This window comes from Schistosoma mansoni, chromosome 6 (genome assembly GCF_000237925.1).
Source record: "Schistosoma mansoni strain Puerto Rico chromosome 6, complete genome".
Lineage (NCBI taxonomy): Eukaryota > Metazoa > Platyhelminthes > Trematoda > Strigeidida > Schistosomatidae > Schistosoma > Schistosoma mansoni.
In genome coordinates this window covers 2,503,052-2,517,432 of record NC_031500.1, presented here as the reverse complement: position 1 = coordinate 2,517,432, position 14,381 = coordinate 2,503,052, and the positions used below count along the sequence as shown (strand labels likewise).

Genomic DNA, 14,381 nt, shown 5'->3' with positions numbered 1-14,381 from the left:
GTTTCATCCTATTTGGGACTCGTCAGCCGAGTGGATAACACGATGGCGTTTGAAGCGAATGGTACTGGGTTCGAGTCTCAGAGTGGACATCAACTCTGAGATGCAGGTACATCCAGCTGATGAGTCCCAGATGGGACGAAACGCGCGTCCTGGATTCCATTGCTAGCCACTATCCATCTTTGCTTACAACACTTTTTATACGGCTTCAAGTTGTATGTTTCAACTCTTCTTAATTGACTCTTTTCGTGATTGGTTTGTTTTTAGTCAACTACATAGAAAGCATTAGATAGATGTATCCCTATAGTATGGGACTGTTTAGCAGTGCTTATCTACAGCTTCAACCGTTGTTGGAGGACTATATTCAGTGATTTTTTGTTAAAGAAAAGTATATCTGAAAAGTTTATTAACATCTTCAACGTTCTATATGATGATACTCTAGCCAGGTTGAGGAAAAAAACAAAGAAAATAACTCTTCTCAGCATCATAATCCTGTAGTAGCTTTAAGCAAGGTTCTATAAATTCACTATTCCTCTTAATATCGTCACACCGCAATATAATTGTCAGTACGAATTCATCCTCAAATCTTAAGTTTTCTACATTTAATCTTACTGCTCTCCAACAGATGCATTTAAGATAAAGTGTTCCAGCCATCATTACGAAATCCTAGTCCGATCGTCATGTAACATCCCAACATTCGAAGGTTAAATACTCTAACCACTTTTCCACCACTTATCTGATTAATTCCATCATGTTCTGTTGAATATGAACAACAAAATAGCTAAGTAGATAATGCTTATGATTTAAGGCAATATCGAAGCAATCCGCACAGGATACACTTATACGAATAAGATACTGATCAACTGTAGTCCTTTAATATCAATGGGAAGCTTTAATCAAACAATACAAAAAATGAATAAGATGGTGGTTGGAGGTGGTCAACAGAGAACCCTGGACCCGGGTTTCATGCTACTTGGCACTCGTCAACAAGGTGTACCCGTAATCTTGAGGGAACTGGTGCTCCCTGACAGATTCGATCCCGTGTCACCCAGCTTAACGAAATAAACTTTTCTTTAGTATTACACATCGTAGAATATACTTACAAGTATCAGCCAATTTTTGAATTAAGTACATAAAAAACATTGTAAAAAAAAATCATCATCTATGCTCGTGCAATTACTAATCAATTGTATTTATTCTCATATAGCGCTCATAGTCATTAATTTCTTTCGGTTAATATCTTGCTTGTAGTCACGTTTACAATACTCATGTATATGTATATGAATGTATTTTAAATGTTCGATAGTATTCTTTTTTCTCTTCTGATTACATTTTGTTAATGATCATTGATAGAAAAGGTCATTGGTTGTTAGACAGACTAATTTGTAGCGTTTCATAACTTCTACTTGATGTTATAATCTAAAAAAAGAGCGAAGGTAGTCATACCAAAAGCCATATATATATGAATTTAAACTGGATGGATTGTGGTTAACAGTCTCTTTTTATCTAAACACATAAATATTGGTACAAAGAAGCACCAGATATATATGCGCCACACAAATCTCATTCGATTTGTGTGAGGGCTGTGATACTGCCCAGGTGCCCAAACTGAAGCAGTTGGTTTTCTTAGGAGACCACACCACCAGCCTTTGACCTAAAGGTCTGATTCACAAGGCAGCGGAGCATCGTAAGGAAGTGTAGTCCCATGGTAGCCGGTGACCAATGATTAATACATACGCCATTTGTTCACTCAGGATATTGGAGCCCATGTGCACCATTGGTTTGGAATTGTGGTTTTCCAACTCCCCTAGGTGGACATGGAGAGTGTCCACCAACCCGGTTAAAGCACCAGACATTCGTTTTTCGTCCTCTCAGTTTCGTAAACAACACCCGTGGTGAGAGAAGGCAGTGAGTAGGTCTTCCCTGTCAGAGGCTATATACGCGTGGCTATGTGAGAGCATTTGGAGAGGGAGGGCGAGCTCTCCCCACTCTCGACCGTACCAGGGCATTTGGGGGCTATGGTTAACAGTGGAATTAATGACACACTTTTTTTCTTACATGATGTTATGACTCGTCAACTCGATATACTTGCATCCCAGTGTTGATGTTCATCTTCAGCATCAAATGTAGTTCTTAGCGCTTCGAATGCCAATAATGAGTTATTCATTTAGCTACTAAGTACAAATAGTTATTCATTTTTTCGGCGACCATGATGTTCATATCATTATTACTTGGGGTTTAAATTATGATTACATCAGTTAGATCCACATATTCAGGCATATATATCAACAAAGATTGGTTGATATTTAGTCTTGGATATCGAATCCTTACTAATAATGATAGAAATATGTGAATCATCGAGTATTAAAAAAAACCAATGATATTTGAGAAGTAATGAGTCGGTCAGTCGAATGCAACGTAGTACCTGGCAAATGTATCCATCGATCCAAGTTGCCATATCCCATTTGACGTCCCTAACCATTGCTTACGATAATCACACGGACTCCAACCACATCATCTGTATCTACTTACATTATTCAGTTCAAGAGACAGTGTTTTCATAGACTGATGTTGTCTTGGTTCGGCCATTCTTAGCTTTCTTCCAACTGTCACATCAGCAGGTAATGTCGATATAAACATGAAATAGAAAAACTGGAGATGAAATATTATCCAACTTCCAACGATTTTAAGCCATGTCATCAATTGAGATTTCCAGCTGTAATTTACAATTAACTTGCCTACTAACAACCCACCATCTCGTTTAATTAACAACTTTATATCTACAGTAAACATGGAAAATAAGACTAAGCCGATCAGAGAAAAGAACTTTGCTCTTCAACGTTACGGCCCATTTATTAAAAAAGAATGTGATCTATTGACCAATTGAGTTATCTTGTAAGTCTCATCATCCTTGATCAGTCGGCATCTGATAAAATCACGGTCAGCTTCTACCAACTCACGTCACTTGTAGCATAGGTAAGATATCTGTCTGTCTATCTGTCAACTTGAAGACATGTTCACTGTGCACCAGTCTAAAATGTATTACTTCATATCTGTGAAACGTGTTTCATAGAGGTAAAGGATATTCATGGGTTATTAGGATTTGATCATAGATACGTTGGAATCGATGCTCGAGTATGTTGTGACCATAAAGTGTGAGATTCTGAGGTTAGATTCAGAGTACTAGGTATTTGAAGTAAATTGATTGACGAGGTAGTGAATATTTATCGACTGATATATTCACGACATATATTACGCATATCTATCTCCCAACTACCTCTATGTGCGATGACGGCTGATGTAGGAGTGGACTAGTAAAAAGATAGAAAGGAAGCTAAACCAAACACATGGCATCAATCGATGACTGTTCTTACTGCTTGACTGAGACATTTAATTGGGTGGAGAACACTTATTTTGGGTCTGTGTGATTATCATAACCAGCGTTTCGAGACTTTGAATGATATAGTTCACGATCGTTGGCAATGCACAGATGCGTCCACTCTTTAGTTTTTAAAATTCTCTTAAATTTTTTTGATTGTTTTATTGATTTATATTTTCTCAAATAGTATCTTCAGTGTCTGATCTTTCCTATTACCACTAATACTGTCACCAGTTTTACTACTTTAGGATTTCGCTGTTATAACCTCATATAGTTGTACCAATGAGATGTAGTTATTTGAGCCGTTATATACATGTGCCAGATTCTCCATCACGTATGACTAACTGACCTGCAGTTTCTTTATGGTAAACCAACTCATTTACAAAGTTCTTAGTCTTTTGCATAGTTTAAAGTGTTAACTTTCACTGTAACAACAGCTAATGATATCACTCAGTTATCTACGCTATATAGCATGTTATACATAATGTCTTAAATATCCAATTCACTGTTTAAACGTTGAATAGTGCTTCAACCTTCAAGTCAATAGTATGCTAATTTATCCTGTTTATTTAATGCTGAGAAGGTTGATTTTTTTCGGAAGGCAACGATAAGATTTTTTCTGTCAAATTTAATAAATAATTGTTAATAAGAGGTTGTTTGAGATAATAATCCTTTCTTTTTTTTTTTACCTCAAAATAGTTCACTCTCAGTTTTCTTCTGTTATGCTAACTGAACCATCCAGTATTTTAACTTACTGACTATATATACTTCATTATCACTTATACCCCTAGTTTACTATTATTTGCCCTTTTTTCCTATCCTCTTAATAGATATATGTCCATTGATAATCATTGGTACCAAATCTAGCTGTTACCTTGTTTTGTGATTATCGGGCTTGTATGTTGTAATGACACAATAGAGTTATATTGGCTGGGACAGTTGTTGCTATAGGCCTAAGTATGTGAAGCAAAGTGATAAGAGTAAAAGCGAAAAAAAAGGTCCAAGGATAAAATAGTAATTCTGACTGTATTTGATGTGTAACAACAGTAAGATGTTTGACTCAATCAATCAGCATCTTTATCATTGTTGACTTCCCATAATGGTAGGGGTTTAAAAAAATCTTGATCTCGAAAATATCAAAGCTTATTTTGTCCAATGAGTTTCCTCACTGAAGGTAAGGATTGAAAAGTATGGAACTGATCTCAATCAACTTTTCCTTGATTATTGTTGTCAAGCTCCTGGATATTAAAAACCACAGTTTATTTAGTTCTCTTATGAGATACTTCTTGAAGGACTATCCTTCTGGAAAGCGATAATTACCGTAGTAATTTAAATGCCACTACGATCGCCTCGTTTTCGATATTGTTTCTATTTTACTTTCGACCATTAATTCCTAAGTTTGGACCTTACTCTATCATCTTTATTCTAGGCTCTTGGATAATGGTAGCATTATTGTTATTCTACACCTAATCAATGTGTCTAGGAGCCGAATGCAGGATATTTGCACACTGATCGATCACTGATAACCAACATCATGTTTGCATAGTTCTTAGCGTTGTTCTTATCATGTCTGCCAAAATGCTATATAGACACTAGTCTAATCGACTCGATATCATGTGTATTATGTTTTAATATTACTTGATTATAAGTAGTTAACAGAAAACTCTACTCAATTTAGGTTTCATATTAGTTTGAATGACATTAACCAGGCAACATATCCACAATATATGTCTCATCATTAGAAAACTCTTAATCCAGGGTTACCATTAATTGATTTCTTCTCTATTTTAAAGAGATAATAATGATTATAGTTGCTACTCTAAACAAGTTTACTTGTTTTTAAACCTTAGAAACTATTTTTAGGGATAATTAATTTAACTATTCCAATCTCTATTTTTAGTACTATAATCATAATGTAGTATAATTACTCGTGATAGTAAATTGTGAAACTAATAATGATGCATATTTGGATACAAGTGTAAATGACAAAGTATTGATTTCATATGAAAGGAAAGAGTAGTAGTAGTATAGTAGTATGCTACCTACCTACACATAACAATCCTCCTTTATAATTCAAATCATAAGAATTCTCCTAAATTAATCTATCTAATATAATGTGTGATTATCAATGAATAAAATGAATAGATATGTAAGATTTTAATGTACGAGTGACATTACTATCTGCTTTATAATTCAGCTTAACTCTGTAAAACTAACTCACTTACAGGTATATACATTGATGTGTGGTGTGTATTTGTAAGTGGATGAGATGAAGGAGAGAGGGAGGTCAAAGTGTTTTTAACGATCAACATTACAACTCTCGACATGATATACATTATCCTTTTTGTATAATACAAGTGAAACTTTCACTAATATTGTATCATATACATATTCATTTACTTAAATACATAAATATTAGTACAAAGTAGCATCAGATATGTATGCGCCACACAAATCTCATTCGATTTGTGTGAGGGTTGTGATACTGCCCAGGTGCCCGAACCGAAGCAGTTGGTTTCCTTAGGGGGCCACACCACCAGCCTTTGACCTAAAGGTCTGATCCACAAGGCAGTGGAGCATCGTGATGAGATGCAGTTCCATGATAGCCGATGATCAACGATTGATTCATACGCCATTTGTTCTCTCAGGATACTGGAGCCCATGTGTACCATTGGTTTGGAATCAGGGTTTACCAACTCCCCTAGGTGGACTGTCCGTGTCCATTAACCCGGTTAAAGCACCAGACATTCGCTTTTCATCCTTTAAGTTTCGTAAACAACACCCGTGGTGAGAGAAGGCAGTGAGTAGGACTTCCCTGATAGAGGCTATATACGCGTGGCAATGTGAGAGCATTTGGAGAGGAAGAGCGGACTCTCCTCATTCTCGGTCGTACTAGGGCATTTGGAGGCATATCGTATCATGTTGGTCTATTTTTAACAAAATAACTACATAATCATAATATCAGAAAGGGTTTTTATGGATATTATAGTTGAGATCATGAGGAGTACCACAATAGGACGAAACGGCCGTTCATTGTTTCCAGGTTTTCCATGATGGTCTAGCCTTCAATTGACTCATAATGTCAACTATTAAAATTATATAATCATAAGTTGAAAATTGATTTAAATAGTTTAGAAATAGATTCTACATATATATGAATATGAAAATAATTGAAACAGCTATCAATCATTGCTTTTACTTCAATTTCTTGCATAACAGTGATATATATATATATATATATTCGTCAATATTTTAAAATATTGATTTCTCATAACTTGTCTTACTGATTGTGATTACTTAAAACGATAATATTTTTGTTGTTATCCTAAGCCCCGTCAAATATCACGCAATAAGATCGCCAATCAGAACAACCTTGACACTGTGCTAAACCAATGACATTGTTAACCAGTACGAGCAGCCTAGAGTCAACTCTGAGTTCTTTTTAGTTTTTCCCGTCTAGCCCGATTGAGTCCAAAACATAATCTCAGCTTTCACTGTATGGATTGTGTATTTCAGACATATAAAGTTTATATACAAACAAAATCAGACCACATCATAACATAAAATAAAAAATAGTAATGATACAAGTGATACAAGGCTAAAAGTGGCTGTGAGTGTAAGAGATTGTAACTAATAAATTGAGAATAACTTAAGAATAGTAAATAGTATGGTAATAATAGTCAATAAGTCAAATGGAAGTTTATAGTAAAAAGAATATGAATATACATATAATCTAGTTACTTCATAGTTATACAATTGGAATATATGTATATTAATTATCAGAAGGGGTTTTGTGGAGATTTAGTATTTATCATAGTTGAAAGCGTGAGTCAATTGAAGCTAGACCACCATGGAAAACCTGAAAGTACTGGACGGCCGTTTCGTCATATCATGGGACTCCTCAGCAGTGCGCATCCACGATCCCGCACTCACGAGATTCAAACCCAGGACCTACCAGTCTCGAGCCAGAGCCTTTAAACAATAGACCACTGAGCTGGCATCCAACGGTATTAATGTCTAACTTCCCATAATAGGACGAAGCGGCCGTCCAGTGCTTCCAGGTTTTCCATGGTGGTCTAGCTTCAATTGACTCACGCTTTCAACTATGAAAATGTATGTATATAATAACAGTCTACAAATAGTTCCTAGAAGTCACCCATAATTTTATTTTCTTCGGACACAACAATGTTCATTTCAAGCTAATTTCCATCGTCATTCAACTAACTAGTCAAGTGGTTGAGATTTTTATGATTCAGGTTTTTTTTCTGCACACACACACACACATTCATCCATACAATTTCTTTTAGGTTTGTCATCCTCACATCAATATATATATGTATATATATATATATGTATTCAGACCTGTTTTCTTATTGATCGCACATAATCTTCTTGCGTTGTTCCTTTGTACTATTTAAACTTGGATTAATTTCGATCCGGTTATTTATTCTCTGAAGAAGTAGCTTACACTGAGTTACGAAACTTTGGAAAATCTAATTTTCTTACTCGTTGGGATATTGCAAAGATATTACTTTCTTTACTCTAAGTACAAAATATTACTTCATCAGATCATATTGTCTGTTTCAATGTTTAGTAGTAGTCTGATCATATCAGTCAATCAGTCATATACGACGTAAAACTTGGCACATATGTACATCGATTCAAATTTCCATACCACATTAGCCCAGAAAGATGAAATTGTCAACGTGAATCCCAAACTAGTAAAGATTAGTAACAGTATTAGTGACAATAGAAAAGAGTAGGTATCAAAAATATAATCCTACAAGAAAAGATAAATTAGTGAAAAGAAAAATTAAGATGCTCGTAAATTTAGGGACCATTTAATTAACAATTCCAAGTTTAGAAGCAGGGTACTATGTAAGTATGGCAAATCAATTAACAAGATACTTAATCATTATTGACTGAGGTGAATAGGAAATATACTACGTATCCTCATCCGTCGACTATTTTGACGCGTAACGATTGCCGATGTTGGAATAGGTTGGAAAAAACATCGAACCAATACATTGAATCAATCCATAAAGACACTGACTGATGGACTGAGCTATCTAGGTAGGTATGCACTATCTGATTGGGGTCTGCGTGGTTATCTTAGCCAATGGTTGGAGACTTTAAATAACATGGCTCAAGCACACTCAGTCTTTTTTTTCACCCACATACTAAATTTCTGTGTTAGCTTATAATCTCATTTTTATCTCATCAATATCCATATTTCCTTCTCTAATCGTATCTTCTATGCTTAGTCTTTTACGTGATTTCCTATACTACTCTGGGACAAATTCATCTCGTTCTAATAGCTTACGGAGACTCAAACCTATGTACTCATATGCCATACTCTACGTTGCATATGAATGACTGTCTACTTTAATTAATATCATCGGATTTCATTTTTAACGTGTGATTCAAAGTGAAAGACAATTACCCATGTGTTTTTGGTTCACGAATTATCTGAAGTGATTTACTACTTACATCACTTGCCTTGCAATGTTAAGTGTCTTTTCCAGTCATTTTGTTTAGATTTTGAAGCATAAAATAGTTTAGTCCGTTTAACATCGGTTTTTACAAATAATCGTCTGGTTTCCTACTGAATAATTGATTGTTATCATTCTTTCCATGTTTTCCTATTTTTAACAATCAAACCATAGTACTGAGTATTAGAAAACGTCGTACGATATTCCCGTCAGCTGGAGTTTTTTCCTAATACATGCTTCATCTTCACAGATTAAATCATCAACTGACCTCAGCTAGGTCACCATCGGAAGCCTACTAGTACTGAGAATTCTCGGAAATGTGCACCCATGGCCCGCCGTACTTACGAGAATTAAATATAGGACTTTCGGTCTCTGGCATAAACGCTTAACCTCTAGACCACTGGACTGGTATTCAGTGGTATGCATATGTAACTTCAATTGATTCGCGATAATGAGTGACTGTGTTATATTGCCTGAGGTGAATAATTGTACTCCACTGGTCACACCTCATTAGAACCTCAGAAGTTGTGTCTTAAAGCTAGTCACCAGTGAGCTCTTTGGACTAGTATCATATTAGGACTAAATGGCCATGCAAGTCGTTCTGGGTTTTTTCTGGTGGTCTAGCTATTGCCAAATCGTGATTTAAACTAAGAAAATTCCACAATTTTCACAAATCGTGTGTAATCAGATATTTATTATCACTTTATTAGTCAGTTATAATTAACATGGAGCCTCGTATAACTATGAGTTACATAAAGTTACCATCCCACATTTTCGCCCTCATTGAAATTAGATTTTGATGTACATCTGTCCAAACGCCTTCAGTTGAGTCCGAAAGCAGACCTGTTTTCCAGGAGGTAAGGTTCATACATTGACCCAATTAAAAATCACCAAATAATAAGTACATATAACTGGCAAAGAAATGGTTTTCATTTTTAAGGGACAAACATACATGTGATTTGGTTTAACCAAATACACTTCTTTCCTCATTCTTGGCCTTTTCCCTTGGGTAGTAACCGGTTGGGCTTGTGTATATAAAAACTGTGTTTCATCATCAATTCTCAAACACCATACATCACAACTGTTTTTTCTAGTGATGAATATTCAACTTAACATAGGGAAATAAGTTCATAGTGTCAATATATTACCATAAGATCTATAATCTACATTGTATTGGAAAAAAGTAGCAATTTGAAGCATCTCAGGTGATAATATAGATACTTTTTACAGGATGATATATTGATATGAAAAATGTTAATTTCATCAAATCACCTCCTTGAGTTTAATAGGTTTTTCGCGTTCATTTGAAAAACGTTGACTTAGCTGTTTGACTTCTTTTACTTTGTACCTTCATTCATTTCATATATGGTCCTTTCTATAAAAATGAGACAATGTAGGATCTACATTTACCCACGTTACAAATAATGTGAATTTATTGACATTCATTGTCTTCGACTTACCCGAATAAACCTCCTTTCTCATTCTTTATGTTTTCTCTCATGTAGAAATATTGTATACATAGGAATCAACTCTCTGAGATCTACAGCCTTAATGATCAGTTTACAATTTTGATAACTCTTAAAATTAGTGTTATATATGTATCCTTTTCTCTAATTTTTTTTTATTTATTAAACAACTTTTTCACAGTCTAATGGTTAATTGGAGATTTTCTCGTGGAGTAGAAGATCAGACAAATGCATTCCTCACTGGTTTCGAAGATGTTTTCCCTCTTCAATGGTTACAATATTTCGATGAACGTGAATTAGAAGTTAGTAAACGTTTTTTGTTTGTTTTCTTTTTCGTTCTTGTTCATAAAGAAACAATTCTTTGTATGGGTTGTGAAGATTGTTAAGTTTTTAATTGAGATCATAAATCGATCGATGTTAGACCACCATTGAAAAACTGGAAGCATTGGACGGTCGTTTCGTCCTAGCGTTCGCGCACGAGGTCGAATGTCCTGGGTTCGAACCCCGCGTGTGGCTATACGGGTGCGCACTACTGAGGAGTCCCATACTAGGATGAAACGGTCGTCCAGTATTTCCAGATTTTCAATGATGGTCTAACGTAGATCGATTTATGATCTCAATCAAAAATAAGTAACAATTCATTGAAAAAAAAAGATTTAAATGTTTAAAACCTTTCCATTCTATTTTAAGATTTTTCAATAATCGTGTTTTCACTGTTGAAATTCACATGAAATCAAATCTAGGACCTTCAAATCAAAAATTTATAATCTTGGTGATTGAACACTGAATACTTATCGAATAATATCTATCAATTTTACCATGTCACTATTGATCTGGTTGGAATTCCACAAGTCACAATTTCTCATCGTAACATTTCACTTTAACCGATATGAAATCAGTTTGATATATGTTTAGTTTGTTATTGGAACCCTGATTTGTCTACTTCACTGTATGACTGACAAAATTATGTACGTTAATACAACCAGATTGACATGAAAATCACGTAAACCTTGAACTTATTTTATAAGTCTCAGTTGTTATCTACATTCATAGTCAACACAGAATTTGATAAGTTTCCAGATCACATTAATCTGACGAGAAAGTAAACTGACAATATGGATAGCATAGGTGTTCACAATAACAGTAGTATCGGTGAGGAATTAAAAAGATCAGAACTTGGGAATCGGGATTAAAAGAGGAAGAACGAATACAAAAAATAAAATGTACTGAGTAATATTAAAGTTTTTGATACCTGTATGGTTACGGCACAGGACTCAGTTGTATTGTCCAGGTCGTACTGTCAGAGATTGTATAGTCTCTGATCCCCCTGAAAACCAATGTAAAATTACCCTCTTGCAAACAAAAATTCCACATAGCAACTATTGTGTGTATAAGTCAACATTATCTTTACTAATTCAAGTCGGTTGGTTTTATTCTTCCAACAAGTTAATTATCCAAAAAAGATACTCATGACGCCATAGTAACCAATAGTGATCCATGTTTTCATCCATTAATCAAGATAATCTCTCAGACTCCAACCAGATATCGTGTACCTATATACATCGAATAATCACTGACTTCATGGACTTATGTGATGTCTTGATTTAGTTATCACTAGTTTTATTCCATCTCACTACTACTTCAACCACCATTGCATGTTGGAGTGGTCCTAGACCTGACCAGTTAAACGTTCGAACCTTCACAGCTAACCTTGAGTTCGAAGAAAAGTCAGCGGCTAGCTTCAACGATCTCAAACACTCACGAGTTTTTAGACTGCACGGTATAGTAAATAAAAAATTATACTCTGAACACAGTTATGAAATAAGCGGCAAAGAACAAAGCGATCGGTCCACAATTAATTAGTAATAATTAGGTGAATAGTTAAACGTATAACAACAGTCAATAAGTCTACTGGAAGCCTAAAACAAGAAAGATACAGGGAATAATACAGTTACTTACTAATTACACAAAGTTTAAGTGATAATAGTCCTAAAGATAGCCCAAAAAGTTCCGACGTTCCAGTACTCGTCCCTTTATAACAGATTGCTTGTCCCAACGACTTAAGTGAATATGGATTTCGATAATGTAATAAGAAGACGAAGATTATCAGAACTATGTGATATATTAGCGCAATACATTTCGAACAATCTGATCACACATATATACGTGTTAAGAACATTTATATATAAAAATAAAAGGTCAACTAGACTGGAAATAGGGGTAAGAATAGACAAGGATAATAATGATAAAATAATGTGAAAACAATTTGACACCTAATCACTCAGGATAATAAGCAGGCTTCGTCGTATTTGCACAAATGACGCTATTGATGACGATGTTAAGTTGTTAACCAAGACATTAATCGGGAATGGCTATCCGCCTAAATTTATCAATAGATGGAAAGTTCAGGGCACAGTGAGACCTACTGTAGTCTTGGTAGAGAAAAAGCCTGTCTACATCACCTTACCATTTAGAGGTGTTTCAAATAGCCTTTTATTGAAACAAAGGCTTAAATCGGTTATCAACAAAACGTATTGTTCATAGTTGAAAGCGTGAGTCAATTGAAGCTAGACCACCATGGAAAACCTGGAAGCACTGGACGGCCGTTTAGTCCTATTATGGGACTCCTCAGCAGTGCGCATCCACTTTTAAACAGCACAACAAAAGCCGAGTTTAGATCAATCTTATGACCTGTTTTGATTATATGTTTAGCAATAGAGGATGATGGATGTTTATCCTCTACTCTTATTGGGTCATTCGACTGTATTTGTTTTTGCAACCATTTTGGTACATGTTCACCCACCCTAATTTTCAGATCACGATTGCTCCTCCCTATGTATGTGTGACCACACACATATTTAAATTGGTAAACGCAGTGGGATGTGACACAATCGTTTTCATGTCGTCTAGGTTTTGAATGAAGCATGGACCTCGTTCTTTCCTTGATAATGACCTTCGCAGCACAATACGTTTTCCGAAGGGGTTTTGTGGAGATTTAGTGTTTATCATAGTTGAAAGCGTGAGTCAATTGAAGCTAGACCACCATGGAAAACCTGGAAACACTGGACGGCCGTTTAGTCCTATTATGGGACTCCTCAACAGTGCGCATCCACTTTTAAACATATGTTGTCCTGTTTAAAAGTGTAAAAGGGCGTATACTAAGGTTTATTGAAGCCTTAGCCATACGAAAATTCAAACCCCCTTTGTGTATTCAAAAACAGTTTGTTCTCTCTTTAAACCTACCCTGGTAATATATGCTTATTATCCAGAGTGATTAGGTGTCAAATTGTTTTCACATTATTTTATCATTATTATCCTTGTCTATTCTTATCCCCCATTTCCAGTCTAGTTGACCTTTTATTTTTATATATAAATGTTCTTAACAAGTATATGTGTGATCAGATTGTTCGAAATGTATTGCGCTAATATCTCATCACATAGTTCTGATAATCTTCGTCTTCTCATTACATTATCGAAATGAATGAATATGGTTTTTTCACACTTTATGTTCGAAAGAATCAAATTCTTTTTCTAAACCACAAACTTTTCAGAATGAAGTTTGAAAGTGTTGTGTTTCGCATAACATGCATTGACGACCGCCATATTAAATGTCTCTTAAGATTTAACAAACTATAGATACTCTACCATTAATATAATTAAAATCACTAATCTTATTATTACTACTATTATTCTTCCCAATTATTATTATTGAGATGGTGAAGATTTGTAGATCAGGTGGATGATTTTGATGAAGTTTTGTTCTCCGAGCTAGATGGTTTGGTCGTGGAGCTTTCATCATCCTTGTGAACGACATCATCCTAAACTTCGGGTAGAAGTGAAGTGTTCAAATGCTACAAAGATTAAATAAATGTTGCTCAGTATAATATGCTTAAGCAAAAGCAAGCAGTTGTTTATTAAACACACTTCATAATTTATGCTATCTCCACGAGAAATCTTAATAGAACCTAACAAATACTTTCACAATATCTTAATTGGTATTATGAAAATACGTTCTATTGCTCACTATCATTCATCTGTGCCTAAAAG

The 14,381-nt window shown here is 35.0% G+C and overlaps 1 protein-coding gene across 1 annotated transcript in view; it reads left to right on the top strand.

Annotated features, from left to right (window-relative positions):
* The window catches only part of Smp_123180 (nedd-4-like E3 ubiquitin-protein ligase), a gene marked incomplete at its 5' end in the record, with an annotated part of 63,577 nt that overhangs the window by 37,044 nt on the left and 12,152 nt on the right, over window positions 1-14,381 (top strand). Inside the window, one exon of the mRNA XM_018797942.1 lies at window positions 10,516-10,636. Within this exon, the coding sequence (XP_018652933.1) occupies window positions 10,516-10,636 (121 nt within the window). The remainder of the gene's footprint in view (window positions 1-10,515; window positions 10,637-14,381) is intronic.